This window comes from Lutjanus erythropterus, chromosome 8 (assembly GCF_056507025.1).
Source record: "Lutjanus erythropterus isolate fLutEry1 chromosome 8, fLutEry1.hap2, whole genome shotgun sequence".
Taxonomy (NCBI): domain Eukaryota; kingdom Metazoa; phylum Chordata; class Actinopteri; order Lutjaniformes; family Lutjanidae; genus Lutjanus; species Lutjanus erythropterus.
In genome coordinates this window covers 11,882,775-11,898,315 of record NC_139324.1, presented here as the reverse complement: position 1 = coordinate 11,898,315, position 15,541 = coordinate 11,882,775, and the positions used below count along the sequence as shown (strand labels likewise).

The 15,541-nt window shown below is 44.1% G+C and overlaps 1 protein-coding gene and 1 long non-coding RNA gene across 2 annotated transcripts in view; one reads left to right on the top strand and one right to left on the bottom strand.

The window, feature by feature from the left end:
* The window catches only part of LOC146322527 (uncharacterized), a 124,067-nt gene that overhangs the window by 6,343 nt on the left and 102,183 nt on the right, over positions 1 to 15,541 (bottom strand). The gene's annotated exons all lie outside the window — the stretch shown is intronic.
* inhbb (inhibin subunit beta B) lies at positions 2,988 to 14,762 on the top strand. Its single transcript, XM_084724528.1, has 2 exons — positions 2,988 to 4,049; positions 12,372 to 14,762. Exons 1-2 carry the CDS (start codon positions 3,656 to 3,658, stop codon positions 13,193 to 13,195), a joined length of 1,218 nt encoding a protein of 405 aa, XP_084580654.1. The 5' UTR covers positions 2,988 to 3,655; the 3' UTR covers positions 13,196 to 14,762.

The following is a 15,541-nucleotide window of genomic DNA, read 5'->3' as shown; positions in this document are numbered from 1 at the left end:
TTGACAGCTCTGATAAACTCTTAGGTGCTAAGCTTTGAATGACATGATAACTGTCAATGCATTGCAGACTGATGTGGCTTTTGTTTGCCAGAGATTTTAGTACTATTTAAACTGGCTGTTTTTTTTTTTTATTATTATTATTGCACCTGTACGACTAATCTGGAATTTGCATATTTGTCTGCTGAATGAGTAGTTTCACAGATGTCAAGAAAACAATCACCACCCATTTCAAGTTGATGACCTTACGCACACATTTACCAGGAACAAAAGCCATCAGTATTGTGTTCCCGGGACCTGTAGAGGCTGCACAGAAAGCCACAGGGACGGAAACCTAGGAGTCTACAAGGAGCGTCATCTCTTGCTGCATTCACTTGCACTCGGGCATTGGAGTTTCTTGTACATTTCTGCCAGCCACAACTTTTCATATTTTATATTAGATTGTTCAAAATTTGGACAGCAGCCGGGGGGGGGGGGGGCAAGCCATCTTTTACAATAGCTTCACTTGTATTAACTTCACTGTTGTGACACTTTTGTCTGAATTTGTACTGAAACTCTGTAACATATTGCAGCCACACAACCTACCTTATCTGGTGAAGACACATTGCACAATTACTGTCATTTACTTTAAACTGCCTACATGGAAATGTTGTAATGCCTCTGATGTATCATAAATGACACATGATGGCGCCAGAGTTCAATGTTTAGTGATCTGTAATGCTAATGTAGAACTGCAGGAGTAAGGCTCATTTGCAGACCTGCTACAGGGCATATAGGATGCATGGTGCCACATTAGCTTGTGGCAGGCCAAGTGAAAAGTACAAGCACACCACCATGTTATGTTACATTTCTCATCATGCAATCCAGAAAAGAACTGTTTCTGGTTTTGCACAACAGTGGTCTTATCTTTTCAGAGCATAGAAATACCTCATACTCCCAGCAGTCTGTCAAGTAGACAGACTGGTAAACCAAACTCCATTCTAAAAGCAGATGTTTTATGGCACAGCTCTGTTTATTCACAGTAAAAACCTTGGTTACACGATCACAAGACTCCTTTCTGATTTGTCTTGATCTGCAGGCACAATCAGCAAAAAGTGTTTGTGTTTATGTGAGACTTATTTCAAAACTTGAGCTGGCTTCTATTTAATTGTGTTTTCAATTGCAAAATTTATTTTGAAATAATTTAGCTATTCAAGGTCTACAAGTCTAATGTTGGTTGGCACTGTTCTGTACACATGACTCAGTCAAGATTAACAAGTGAAAAGATTAATGAAGAAATATAATAAAACAAATATAAATAAAATAATGAGCATAAATTTAGATATTTTGTATATGATATCTTCTGTATTTAGTTCTTTAGGAAAAAATATTGACTTTTTATGTGTTTATATGAATTAATGAAATTTCCATGACTAAAATGTTCAGCTTTCTATACTTATTTCTTATTTTCCATACACACTAATAGGCCTTGGTATAGCATGTCTCCTCTATCTATCTATCTATCTATCTATCTATCTGTCTGTCTGTCTGTCTGTCTGTCTGTCTGTCTGTCTGTCTGTCTATCTATCTATCTGTCTGTCTGTCTCTCTGTCTGTCTGTCAGTCTGTCTGTCTATCTATGTCTGTCTGTCTATCTGTCTGTCTGTCTGTATGTCTTTGTCTGTCTGTCTGTTTGTCTACCTGTCTGTTTATCTATCTGTCTGTCTATCTGTCTGCTTCTCTATCTGCCTGTCTGTCTGTCTATCTGTCTGTTTATCTGTCTGTCTGTCTATCTGTCTGTCTATCTGTCTGTCTATCTATCTATCTGTCTATCTGTCTGTTTATCTATCTGCCTGTCTGTCTATCTATCTGTCTATCTATCTATCTATCTGTCTATCTGTCTGTTTATCTATCTGCCTGTCTGTCTATCTGTCTGTCTGTTTTTTCTATCTGCAGCGTGTAATGAGCTGTTGTTGCCGGTAGATGACGCTGTTTCATTGTTAATCAGCATTACATCGAGCCATGAACTCACTTGACTTGTCAGTTACAACTTTCATTGCTTCGTTTATTCGTCTTTTATTTTCTTAAAAATGTTACTGTTATATCGTATTTATACATTTAATCTTAAGTATGCTGTTTAGAATTTTAAACCTGCAATATCTGGTTGAAAGAGACTGAAAGGGTCTTGTGGATTTTGAAAAAAAAAAAAAATTGTGTAGATCACGATTTGCATGGGAATATATGTCTGATTTTTTTTTTGATCAGCACACAAAAAAAGAAAAAAAGAAAAGAAAAAAAGAATTGAGCAAACTCATGATTCGAAGGCTAAACTGAACTAAAAACTAACCAAAGTTCTCAGTCAAACTCTCAGTTTTGAAATAAACTTTTTAAAAAGTTCCCCAACCTGTAATCTTTTGTTGATATGATTTACTGTTCTTAAAACCGAAGAAAAACAAAAAAAAAACTATTTCAAAAGTCCTTGAGTACGTTAATTAGAGTGAAATTATAAAGGTTTATAATTTTAAGTTTTCAGTTAGAACCAAACAAATCAGGTTCACAACTCATACTTCTGAAATGCAGATTTCTTTTATTTCCTAAAACTCAAAAATGTAACTTCATCTAAAGAAGAAAAGTATATTATCTTAACAAAAGATCATAGGTCGGCAAAACTTGTTTGGGTTTATTTCAAAACATAAAAATTGGCTGATAACTCAAAATTTTAGTGAAGACAGTTGCCTTGAAATAATGAGCTCCCTCAACTTTTCATGTATTTATTTTCAGTCCACAGAAACATCACTCAGTGGCACAGCCTGCTTTTAGCAGACTTGCCTGCAAACTGAGTGATGTGTAAGTCTGATGATCACATCATGTTTCATTGTGTACGTCAAAAAACGCACGCCTTTTTTAGGGGAAAAATTACGCAACCTGTCCGTGTTACCATAATAAAACCTGCCTCCAGAGGAGTCGTGGCTCTGGAGACGTAGTAGACTTAATCCCTCGCGTCCAGTTGGTGGAAATCCCCACGTGGTTTGGTGTCGTGTATAAAAAGTTTGGGTGTGCGGAGCCCCTGTTGTCGTGATTGCACAGGGAGGAGAGGGTCTCAGTGAGCGGCAGCATCCTGCAGGACGCACGGAGCTGCTCCATCCATTCATCCATCCATCCATCCATCCATCCATCCACAGTCACTCACAGCGGACAAGAGGACACGGCACCCCGGGCCGGACACACACACATACACAAACACACACGCACGAAAGACGCGGGACTGGTCGAGAAGGTGGAGACTGCGGCTTCTGCGGGCTGTTTGAATGGGACAGAGCGGAGTGGACGCGTCTGGACACCGGAGTGGCTTTTATTCAGGCTTGTCCTCGTTTGTTTTGGTGGACTGCGCGTCTGAAGTGACAGCAGCGCGTCAACAATCAGAACTCCTGAGTCACAGATGAACTTTTCTTTTGTGTTGCTGGATAACGAGCTGCACGAGAATGAGTGGAGTTCACCAGCAGCACTCTTTATGATTTGGGAATACAAACATTTTATTGGATATCTGAGGCGTCTCACGTTTGAGCACCGGTGGATGTTCTCCAGGAATCTGTACGTTAAAACTCAGCTTTAACCTCAGAGTGCGTGTTTGATACATTCACCCTCATCTCCCTTAGCATTTGGACTGTAACCTTTAAAAAATGAGCATCTACACTTTGGCTCTGCCTTGGTTAGTGGCGTGCGTTATTATTCTCTCCGTGCGCTGCAGCTCGGTGACCGGGACGGAGGCGCAAGGCTCTCCGCAGGAATCGTGCGCGTCGTGCGGCCTGAGGGCGCCCGATCAGTCGGAGCGGCTGAACATCGACTTCTTGGAGGCGGTGAAGAGGCACATACTGAACCGGCTGCAGATGAGAGACAGACCCAACATCACGCATCCCATCCCCAAGGCTGCGATGGTGACGGCGCTGCGGAGGCTGCACGCCGGGAAGGTGCGGGAGGACGGCCGGGTGGAGATCCCAAGCTTTGACGGACAGGCTGCGTTCAGCAACGAGGTTCAAGCGGAGACCTCTGAGATCATAAGCTTCGCTGAATCAGGTAAATGATCAATAATTCATCACACACATCTGAATCGACCTCTCCGTGAACCCATTCACCTTTTGACTTTATGTAAGAGGCAGCTCAGGTGGGTTAATAACTTCATCCACAGGTGGAAATTCATCCTGTAAAGCTTTTAATGCAGCAGAGACAGAATAGATGAGTTTTTAAAATAATTGGATGCAGCGCAGTCATCATTTCATCATCGTATTACATCACAGCTCCAGCCTGGAGCCAGTGGTTGCTGTTCAATCCTCCTGTTTGGGAAAATTAAAAAGAAATGAAAGCAAAGACAGAGTCCTTAAATTACCCTCGTGTGTTGTCTAGGGGATAAAAAGAACCTCTGAATCCAATTTCATCACTAAAGCTGAGCTCACACTCAATACTCCAATGTATAAAGCCCTCTTTTAAATACGGACAAAGTCCCTCAATTGGCCATTTATCCCTTCCTCTAAGAATGTGTATCTAACTAATTCTCACAAGTCCAAAGAGAACACCCTTTCCTCTCTCTCTGCCTCTCACACACACCCCCTCTTTCCTACACACTCACACACACCTAAATCATCTGACAGAATCCAATAATTGTCAGTTAGCACGGTGAGAACCACTCTGTGACACACACTGTTAGTTTAACAAAAAGAAAGCGTACAATTAAAGACACCAAAATAGGATGTCTTAAACACACACACATACACACACCAGCCTGTATTTTCCCATTGGCCCTGCCGCTACAATTAGCCTGAATGGGCTGCGAGGTCCCGCCTTCCAACGGGAATGATCTGAGCAGCCTCATGACAAGGGAACAAAAGCCGGGCAATTATTATAAGAGCACGATGTGTTCGCGCTGAGGCTGACATGTCAACGTTAGGCAGGGAAAAAAGCGGAGAAAACAAAAGAAATCAGAATAATGCATGAGACATTTGAGTTGGTACAGGGTCGGATGGGGGGGAGAGTGTGGGTGGAGGGGTATGGTGTTGGTGATGCTCTGTGTGTGTGTGTGTGTGTGTGTGCCCATATTGCAGTTTTGTAAAGAATGTTTTTGTCTCTCTAAAGGTTCGCTGGGCTCCTTTGCTTCTTCTTCTTCTTCTACTTCTGTTTTTTTCTCCACTTCTATTCTTCCTCACACCTTTGAGCCTTTGTGTGGCATTGTACCATGGAGCTGGCTCGGGTCCCTGCTCCCTAGACCCCCGTCTGCCTCCTGGCCAGCTGGCTCACGCCCCCCAGATCGAATGCTGCCAGCCGGGGCACGGCTCAGAGGCAAGGTCTCCAGAAAGCTCCGAAGCCAGGGGAGCATGAGGGAGCCTGAATTGTTGTTGTCACAGTTTAGGACAGGGCGGGCTGGGGGGTGAGGTTGGCATATGTTTAGCCAACAGCGAGCCAGCAGATGGATGCGGAGAGGTGTTTCCGTGCATGTGTGGAGCGGTTCAGCACAGGGTTAACTGCTGCTTGTCAGCCAGGGAGCCCGCTCCTTATCTCTGGTTGCGGTAGCGCAGAGGTAAGAGGTCTGCCAAGCGGCCCCGGGCAGGTGAGCGAGATGATGCCAATCTCCCGTCTCCTCTGACATGGTCCCGTGGGTCCTCACTGAGGGATTTGGTGTCCCGTATCCACAGGAGCGGAGCGGGGAACACAAGCAGGGGGAAAGAGAGAGGGGTCGACGGACGGAGAAGTTTAGATCGGGGCTTCTTGATTGCTCGCTGTAGCCGTTCGGACCCAGTGAACTCGCAGCGAGTGGTCCAAGACACGGAATTAAGACTTCATTATGGGAGGTCATTAACTCCGGCCCGGTTCCTCCACAGGATCGGGTTGGCGGGTTCACTTCAGGACACAACTCTTTCATGAGGAGCTGTCAGTCAGGGCCATCCTGGACCTGGTCCAGACATTTTCCACATTCACTCACAAGTGTGTGTTTCAGTCCTCAAAGGTCCAGGCTGCCTCTGTAGAGCTGTGATCCTTTAAATGATTTATGCAACATTTTTTAACATGACCCACTCCAGTATACGTTGGCATTTTTTGGCATATTTCATAGTTGTCTTATTGTGCCATGTCATGTCGTTAAGTTGTTCTAATATCTTTTCATGACAAAGAAAATTCATATCGCGATGATAATATGAATGTTACTACAACAAGCGTGGCTAAAAACGAAAGTAACATGGCCTCCAGCTCCACAGTGGAGGAGCTAATTCCAAAAAGGGGAGTGACTTCAGTAGTGTAGAAGTGGTTTGGTTACAAAAGATCAACAACGCAATACAACAAACACATTTCACCACCTCAAGCAGAAGCACCCAGTTAAGTACGAGGAGAGACAAAAATCCCAAACCAAGAGCTCAGCAGGTATTGTGAGCTCTAAGCCAGTATTTGGTCATATTGTTACAGCAGAATACCCTCAAATATCACGATGTTATTTTAGGGCCATATCACCCACCCCTAATTGTTATGAGTCATTGCCTGACAAAGTTGATTGAACATTCTGTTTTTGATTAACAACTACATTTTAGGCTTAGTGTTAAAATATCCCTGCAGGGATGCAGTGTTAACTAGTTACCTGAGGATGTACAGTAGCTTGTTAGCTGTAGAGCATCCAGCCTGGCAGCTGACAGCTAGCTGCTTATTCTGTGGCTGTCTTTAGAGACATGTGGAGGAGGCTCATCGGCGAGGAGTAGAGGGAGCTCACCCCCTCCGAGCGCCCAGTTCAGCAGCTAGCAGCGGGAGAAGAGGGAAGTAACAGCTCGGCTGCTTTCTCTCTGGTGGGGTAACTTGATTGGCATGATCTGTACAGTGAATGCTGCATGCGGAATCGCTGTCCTGGCCCATGGTGGCAGGACAGCATTGTTGATGAGGGGTCCCAGAGTGCGCTACAAACAGAGCAAGAGAGGGCAGCGTTAACTGCCAACACTGGGACAATAACAGCTGATTAGCAGAGGGACATGGTGGAGCCTGAGGATGAGTGGGTGCTCATTCACCATCAGCAGACCCTTGACTTGTTGGTGTCTTCCTGAAGGAGGCGGTGAAAAATTCTCTACCTTCTGTACCTCATGTAAGAGTGACCGCTGTCATTACCCATGCTAATATTCACGCTATAGCTGTCACAATTCTCCACATCCATAATTCAATAGGACTTGGAGGTCACAATTCGATGCAATTTTTCATTTTAGAGATTTTTTTCTGCACTGACAGCTATGCAACTGCTAAAATTTCGAGTCTTAACTTGTAAAGATCAACAAATCATTGGGTTTAAGCCCTGACAACTGTCCTTTCCATTTTCCAATTTTGGTCTATATGGAGTCAAGTGTGATTTAATGGCCAGTAAGTTGCACTCTGTTATCCTTGTTGTGTTCTGGTGGAGAGAAAAATACTGGAAGAACTTCTGATTCTACCTTTTGATGTGGTTCTTGAAACTGAAAGCTTATTTTGATCAATTTTCAATTAATTTTGAAATTGTAACACTGCTGCTATAACCCACACGTCCATTCTCTGTTTAAGAAAGAATGTTCACCTAAAAATGTCGCACTGGTTGCAGTGGGGCTTTAAAAATGCCCCTGCGGTAAAACTTTCATAACAACAACAACGGAGCCGGTGCAACAGCCACTTTAACCTCTGGCCAAAAAGTCTAGCAACTCAGCCCTACCTCTCCATCCTCTCTACTTCCCTCCCTCACCTCCTCACCCCATGTGGAATTCCTGGAGTGCTGAGTCGGGCCTGAGGGATAGCTGCTTTATGCACGGACAGACGCACGCACGCACACATGCACACACGCACGCCTCTGCTCATGTCAGAGCCGCGAACGCTCCGCACCGCGCCCCTGTCCCTCCACGGCGTGTGGTCTTGTCGACAGCAGCTTTGAGTAATGAGCTCTGGAGCTGCCTGCCTGTTTCCCCGGCCTCTTCCCTGACTTGGTGGCGCAGGTGGGGACACGCTGAAGTAGCTCTTTATCCACACAAGCCCACCCAGGTGTCCTGCCTGCCTGCCTGCCTGCCTGCTGATACTCACTAGCAGCTTTTCCACTGTGGGGTCAGGCTAGGCGTGTCGGGGCCAGCTCCGAACTGTTTGTAACACTGGATGAAAAGAACAATTTGTTCCTTAAAAGGAGTGAAGTGGAAATCGGGCATGTTGCATGCTGGGTGTGTGATCTCACTATGATCAAACATGTCAAACACAGACTGTAAAAGCGATGCTGAGGGTGACTAAAACACATCTACATAATGATCCTTAGTGTCCTGCTCCTCACTGACCTCATATCCCCCAGTAACTGCTGGGTAAAATATTGTAGGTTTTGCATTTATTTAATCATTCAAAATACACTTTTCTTGAAAGTGTAGACAAGGTTCACAGTTTTTTTTATTCACCTTGAAAACAGTAGTTTCCTCAAGATCCATTTAGTAGCTGTTGTGCAACTTTCATCCGTATCATATGATCCTCTTCAGGGTGTGGATAAAGATTTAAAATTGTCATGGAATTGGAGATGCTCTGATTAGGCCAATTTCTACAGTATTAGTAGATTAGTAGATTTCAAGCCAACATAGACAAGACCTTAATGTATTTAGGAAAAGTATAGTATTGGACATTTGCAGTGTCCTAATGAGCACCATGCAGTATGACTGAAAGCCCCTGAGCACCTACTGAAGTGACTCTGAGGTGAGACTAGTGAAGTGATGGCAATGTTTTAATAAGTTTATTTCTAGCTTCATATGGAGCTGTAATAATTTGTCTATTAGTGGATCAACAGAAAATTAACTGCCAATTATTTTGATATTTGATTAATATTGTCCATCATTTTCCAAGCAAAAATATCTGCTGCTTCCAGCTTCTTAAAGGTGATGATTTGCTACTTTTCTTCTTTTGGACTGTTGTTGGTTGAACAAAAGAAAAAACAAAAATTGAAGATTTCACTTTGGGCTCTGGGAGATTTTAATGAGCATTTTGCCAGACTAAATAATTAATCAATTAATTATGAAAATAATTGTTAAATTTATCCATGATTAAAATAATTGTTAGTTGCAGCCCTAGTTTCTGTTAAAAAAAACGTATAACCACTGCATCTTGAAATACTTTTCAAAACTGCGTGATGGGCTGTTAAATAAAAAACACTTGACCGAAAAATTATTTTAATAGTGGAGCTGTGTCATTTTCTCAGCAAAAATCAGTTGTGCAGATTGTTGTTTTCTCTTAGTCTTAAGTGATAGAAAACTAAACGTCTTGAGGTTTTAAGGTGTTGGATTATTGGTTGAACAGATCAAGTCATTTGATGAGTGAGGCCTCTGTGATGGACGTCACACTATTTCATACATTAAAGTGGTGATAGACAACTATTTTGCCTTAACTTATCATTATGAAGCAAATGTAGATTTAACAGTCTAATGGCTATAGAATAATGACACCATTCACATTGACACTGGTTCCCTGTAAGCTTCTCTTTCATCTGTCTGCCACCGAGCTCAATTTTTTTTCCCACCAAGAGCAAGCACGAAGGCAGCAGTGGCGAGTAATAACATCAGAGGTGTTACTGAGACATCAACACAGTGCCAAAACTGTCAACCCTGCATCAGTTTTATCTCTCAGCTCTTCACAGGACGGCTTTGAACTGCACATGATTTAAGTATCCTACTGTGTCCCGAAGGCTAATGCACATTTCTTGAATAGGAACCAATCACCTTGAGGTGTTAGCTTCATGATCAGTTTTATTTCCAGGCTCCCTGTCTGTTTATCACGCTGTCATTGTGCGCTCGTTGCTGCGCGATCCCCTGCTTTCTAAGCTCAGAGCTGTCGAGGCAAGTAAGAACGCCCAGCGCTGACTGAGGTGAGGTGAGGGGAGTTACTTGTAGCCCTGAGGGGCATTTAGAGCAGTCGCAGGCAAGAGCTGCTGTTCAGCTGATTCCTTTCTGTCGTTCACTTCAGATGGATTTCAGTATGTACTCACTGTGCACTTGATACTTTACCCACAGGCTCTGGTATTGAGAAGGCTGATAGTTGGCGTATTGCTTACAATGGGGTTGTGTGTGTGTGTGTGTGTGTGTGTGTGTGTGTGTGTGTGTGCATGGATGGATGCAAATGTGTGTGTGTGAAGTGCTTGAGCTCCCAGCTGACATGCTACAGAGTGGAAAGCTGGTCTGAACAGGTTTCTGTGTGAATGTAAAGCCGTGCTTTACAGGAGGAAGAGGCGTGAGGCGCCTTAAAGAGGGGGGCCCATCTTTGGTGGCCACCTGTTGACACTGACACACACTAATCAGTCGGCAAACAAAGTAATTTAGCCGCTTTCAAAGGCGCTGCTCTGCTTGAGCACATTGTACCAAATCTCCTGAAATAGAAACCTTTCAAGTTACCTCGGGGTAATTTGGAAGACATCATTAGGCTTAGAAAAAAAAACAGTGCCAGGGAGAGCCCATCGCCACCTTTAGACTCCCGGGATCTCTTCATTGTGCGGCTGTAGAAAGTGGCCAGTGTCATGTAAATGGCTTTTATTTTTGCCTCATCATGCTTTTTGCTGGAAAGCCACGCGTTTGAATGGCGGGCTGCAGCGCGGCTGTCTCCCACTGCCTCACAGGGGGCTTTGTGCTGTCACTCTCAGGGTGCTCACACTGCAAGGAGGGGGGGAGGGGTGGAGTAGGGTGGGGGCGGGGTTCAGGATGGGGGGGCACCAACAGCGAACTCAGTGAACCCCCTGGGAGCCTTGGCGGCATCCGCCACCCTCCCCACCTTTTCCACTTGCATCCTTCCTCCTTCCCTTGGTCTTCCTCTTCTCTGTCCTCCTCCCTGTCCCTCCCTCTCTCTTTTTGGCCCTGTCACTTACAAAGCTGGACCAGAGGCCAACTGGGCCTGATCCCAGAACTGGATTGTCACAGCTGGCCTATCAGGAGCTGCCACAGAGGTCACCTGACACAGTGATTGAGGGTGAACAGAGAAAACAAGGCCCTTAAAAGACAGAGCTGTGCCCTTTTGGGGAGGCTTTCTGCTTTCTCTGTGGGCACATGTATGTGTGTTTGTGTGTCTATGTGTGTGTGTGCGGAAGTGTATTACTCATGTTGTGGATACACAAACTTGTTTACAAAGTCACTTGTGGGTACTTAAAATGCAAGTCCCAATAATGTAAATCTGAATTTCAGGGTGAAGACTTGGTTTGCGGTTAGATTAAGGTTAGGGTTAGGTTAAGGTTAGGGTTAGGATTAGGCAGTAGTGATTATGGGTAATGTTAAGGTATGTCTCTACGACATGAATATGAATGTTTTATCCCCAAAACCCAAAACATGATTTTTTTCCTGAACTTACCCAAACTGCAACCATGTCACATATTAGAAAGGGTATCATTTCATACAGCTACTAAAGGGTTGGTCAGTCTTGTGCATCAGTACGAGGACTGTGACATTGCAGCATCCGTAGTTGTCAAGCCGGGATGAGAAGGTGTTGATATACATCACATATCTTGGCCTTCAACAGCCGATGCAGATGAGAGCAGAGTTGTCTCTGCAATTGTTCAGCTATCGCATGATATAAGTAAGAGTTTTGGTCACGTGGTGACAATTGTGTGTGTGTGGCAGCAGATGTGTCATCATGTTACTGAAATTCCATACTTAGGTCATGTGATGACCAGTTTCTCAAAATACATGCCTACATACAAACTATAAAAGTGCACAGGCTTTCCAAATCAAACAGACTCACCCAACCAGTGTTTTTTGTAGTTTACTTCTTTGAAACGTAGGATATGTTTTTAAAAATGTGTTGGTAAAATAGTCATCTGATGAGACTTCTGAGGCTAATGTGCCTCTCTACAGGCACAAAGAGGGATTTGATAATGGGGAATTTGTGATATATCCATCTTGAGACCTGTCTTGAGATACTCCACAATTTCAGAGTCTGCAAAGACCACAAAACTTATAGATAACACAGCAGAGCTTACCAGCTGTTATATTATGCTAAATACCATATAGATTATCTTTTTGAAGAATTAAAAAAAATGTAAATGGCAGTTGTCATGGCATAAAACCAATGAACTGCTGATCTTCACAAATTAAGACTCGATAGTTCAACAATGACCCAGCTGTCAGTGCTAAAAATGTTTAACTAAAAAAAGAAAATCAATCAAATTATGGGCTTAAAATCATAAATATTAATCTTCAACTTTAAGAATGGTGACACCTCTACCCAACGCTGATGAGGGTTCTGTCAATAATGAACCCTCCAACTCAACATAAACATGAACTGACTATTTCAACATTTTGAGACATGCTACCTAATAAACTGACCAATCTGTCATGTTTTTCTACATTTATGTTGAAACATATAAATGGCAGACTAAGAATAATCCATTCTTTTTTTTTCTGTCTCCCACAGATGAGCACACATCCTCCAAGTCTGGTCTGTACTTCCTCATCTCTAATGAGGGCAATCAGAACCTGTATGTGTCTCAGGCCAACCTGTGGCTCTACTTCCGCGTGCTGCCAGCCGGTCCTGAGAAAGGCCTCCGGAGGAAGGTGACTGTCAAGATCCACTACCAGGAGGCTGGGGCTGCCGGCGGTGCAGAGGGAGGCCCAGGAGGCGGTGGTGGAGGGGGAACTGGCCGCTGGGCGCTGGTGGAGAAGCGGGTGGATCTGAAACGCAGTGGCTGGCACACTTTCCCCCTGTCAGAGGCGGTGCGAGCCGTGTTTGGGAAGGGCAGCCGGCGGCAGGACCTGGAGGTCCACTGCGACGGCTGTGAGACAGCTGGTGTGGCTCCGGTGCTGGTGGACCCGGGCGACCCGTCCCACCGGCCCTTCCTGGTGGTGCGTGCGAGGCAGGTGGATGGAAAGCACCGCATTCGCAAGCGGGGGCTGGAGTGTGACGGCACGAGTGGGGGCCTTTGCTGCCGGCAGCAGTTTTACATAGACTTCCGCCTGATCGGCTGGAACGACTGGATCATTGCACCGGCTGGTTATTACGGCAACTACTGCGAGGGCAGCTGCCCGGCCTACATGGCAGGCGTGCCGGGCTCAGCTTCATCCTTCCACACTGCAGTAGTGAACCAGTACCGCATGAGAGGGATGAGCCCGGGCTCTGTTAATTCCTGCTGCATCCCCACCAAGCTCAGTACTATGTCCATGCTCTACTTTGACGATGAATACAACATCGTAAAGAGGGATGTGCCCAACATGATCGTGGAGGAGTGTGGCTGTGCCTGAGTGCACGCTGCCCCTTCATCACCGTTGAACTTGGAACAGTCAGAAAGGCCTTTTGTACAAACAGGACGTTATTGTACGGTACACATATACAATATATCTATACCTACTGTATGTGCAAGCAACATGCACACTGCTACAATCTAGCAAGTATCAGTGTTGTGTCCATGTGTGCGTGCGAGTGTGTGTATTTATCAGAGTGACATGCCTGCTGTCCGAGTTCGTCCACTGGGCGACGACTGGTCAGCGACGGGACGAGAAGGGAATGATTATCACCAAATGATATTTTGCTCTAGTTTGCCATTTCTAGTCAAAAAATAATGGCTCATCATCTCCTCTTGAATGAAGATAACAAGCGCTTAAGGAAAGTGACAGGATCAGCCGATGACTTTATTGGCTTCACCCCGACGCTCCCGACCCCACTCCTCCAACCCTCTTAAGTACTTTAAGCACATGACAGACTTTTGTTTTTATAAAGCACTGACAATTCATCAGCTTATACAATTCAGAACACCAGCACTTCAATATTATGCCCACAGACACAGTCTGACTGTCTGTCCTCTCTGGTGGAATTAGACCGCCGGCAGCGCTTAATGCCTTGCAGGATTATACCTTCCGCAGAAAGGCGGCTGCCGCTGCTGTTGTCATTCTCGCTGTTGACTACGGGCCTCAACCTCAACTTCCTGCCTAAGAGTGCTGCAGGCCCTGCTACCATGACAACCAGGTGAAGACAGATCTCATAAGTGCACTTCACTCGTGCACTGGGAGCGACAGAGTGAACTGCTTCCTCCTGCCCCCTAAGGCCCAACAGAAGTGGGCCTGCGGATGTGGAGAGTCTAGTTTTTGGCCCAGTGGGTCGCCACAGTGCAGTGCAGCACTTGCAGAAACTGAAATGCACACCCTGAATAGCACTTGTATAAAGAAATGCCTTCCAAGGGGTACTGAGTGTCCTGTCCTATCGCTAAATAAGTGCCACATGAGCTATGCAATGTATAGTAACCTATACCCATACTCAACATGCTCTATTAGACTGAATCCTCTTTCCATCTTTGTCTTTCTCTCTCTTCCTCCTCTCTGTCTTCAGCCCTCGACTCTTTATCAATACTTGAAATGTAATCTTTCGCCTCCTTTCCAAAGCGAATGATTGTTGTGACGTTTGCACTGAAAAGTTGCGGGATTAGTGAAACAAAAACTGCCATTGAAAAGTTATTTTTATAGAAGTAAATTGAATTTTGTTTCAAATGTATTTTACCTAATTAATGGAACCAAAGAGGCCAAGATTTTAGCTATTGTACTGAGATGGCGAGGCCATTGAGTTACTGTGTACAATACTGTTTTTGATCATTTGCAATAGGCCTACCACTGTATCAGGGTACGATATATGATTTCATTTCTTAGCTCTATTTTCATTCTCTGTTTTGTACAATAAGCAACACTTCATTTTTTCATCTTTAATTCTATTTTTGTTTCAGTTTTCTATTTAATAAGAACGTTATTTTTAGTTCCTGTCTAAGAATCATTTAGTCAAATAAATGTCATCTGTACAGTTTATGTAAAATAAAATGTTTTCTTAAATATTTTCTAACTTTAAGGTCTTTTCTGTGTCATGTTGCCTAGACATTTACACATTATTATTATTATTATACAGATAAGGAAAAATACTTGCTAATGAATGTGTAAAGGGCTTTTCACACTGCACTTCACTCCAGGCTAAGGGAGCTGTTAGCACTGGCAGATTCCAAAGTAGGTTAACCCTGAATTTATCGTAGGGCTTGCTAGCCCTACTCCAGAGCAGGATTAGCCCCGAATTGTGTGTGTGTGTGTGTGTGTGTGTGTGTGTGTGTGTGTGTGTGTGTGTGAAACGGGGCTAAGTTAGACCAGGGCTATGCAGTTTGAAAAGCCCTTAAATTTGCTGTGATCAGAATGTGATCAGATCTGCCTGACCACATCTGGAGGTCTTTTGGCTTGCTTTGTGTTCAGATGTTAGGTAGGCGTAAGCCGAACCCATGCAATGTACTGCCTCCGTACAATTATTATTATACATCTATTCTGTGTCAGGGATGCACCAAAATATGAATTATTCAACCAAACTGTGTGAAAAATGAAAGCAACACGAATGGGAAGTTAATGATAAACAGTAAAAAATAACTGTGTGTGATGGTGTGTTAACGAGGCATTAAATTTATGTAGTCACAGAATTACCTGCACACCAGTACTACAATACACCAGGACAAAAAGACAATATTTTTACACAAAGTAATGAATAACTTCATGTATTACATTTGCCAAATTTCCAAGATGGGACTAATAGTAAAGAATATGTTGTAGACAACATGTCACAACATTTAT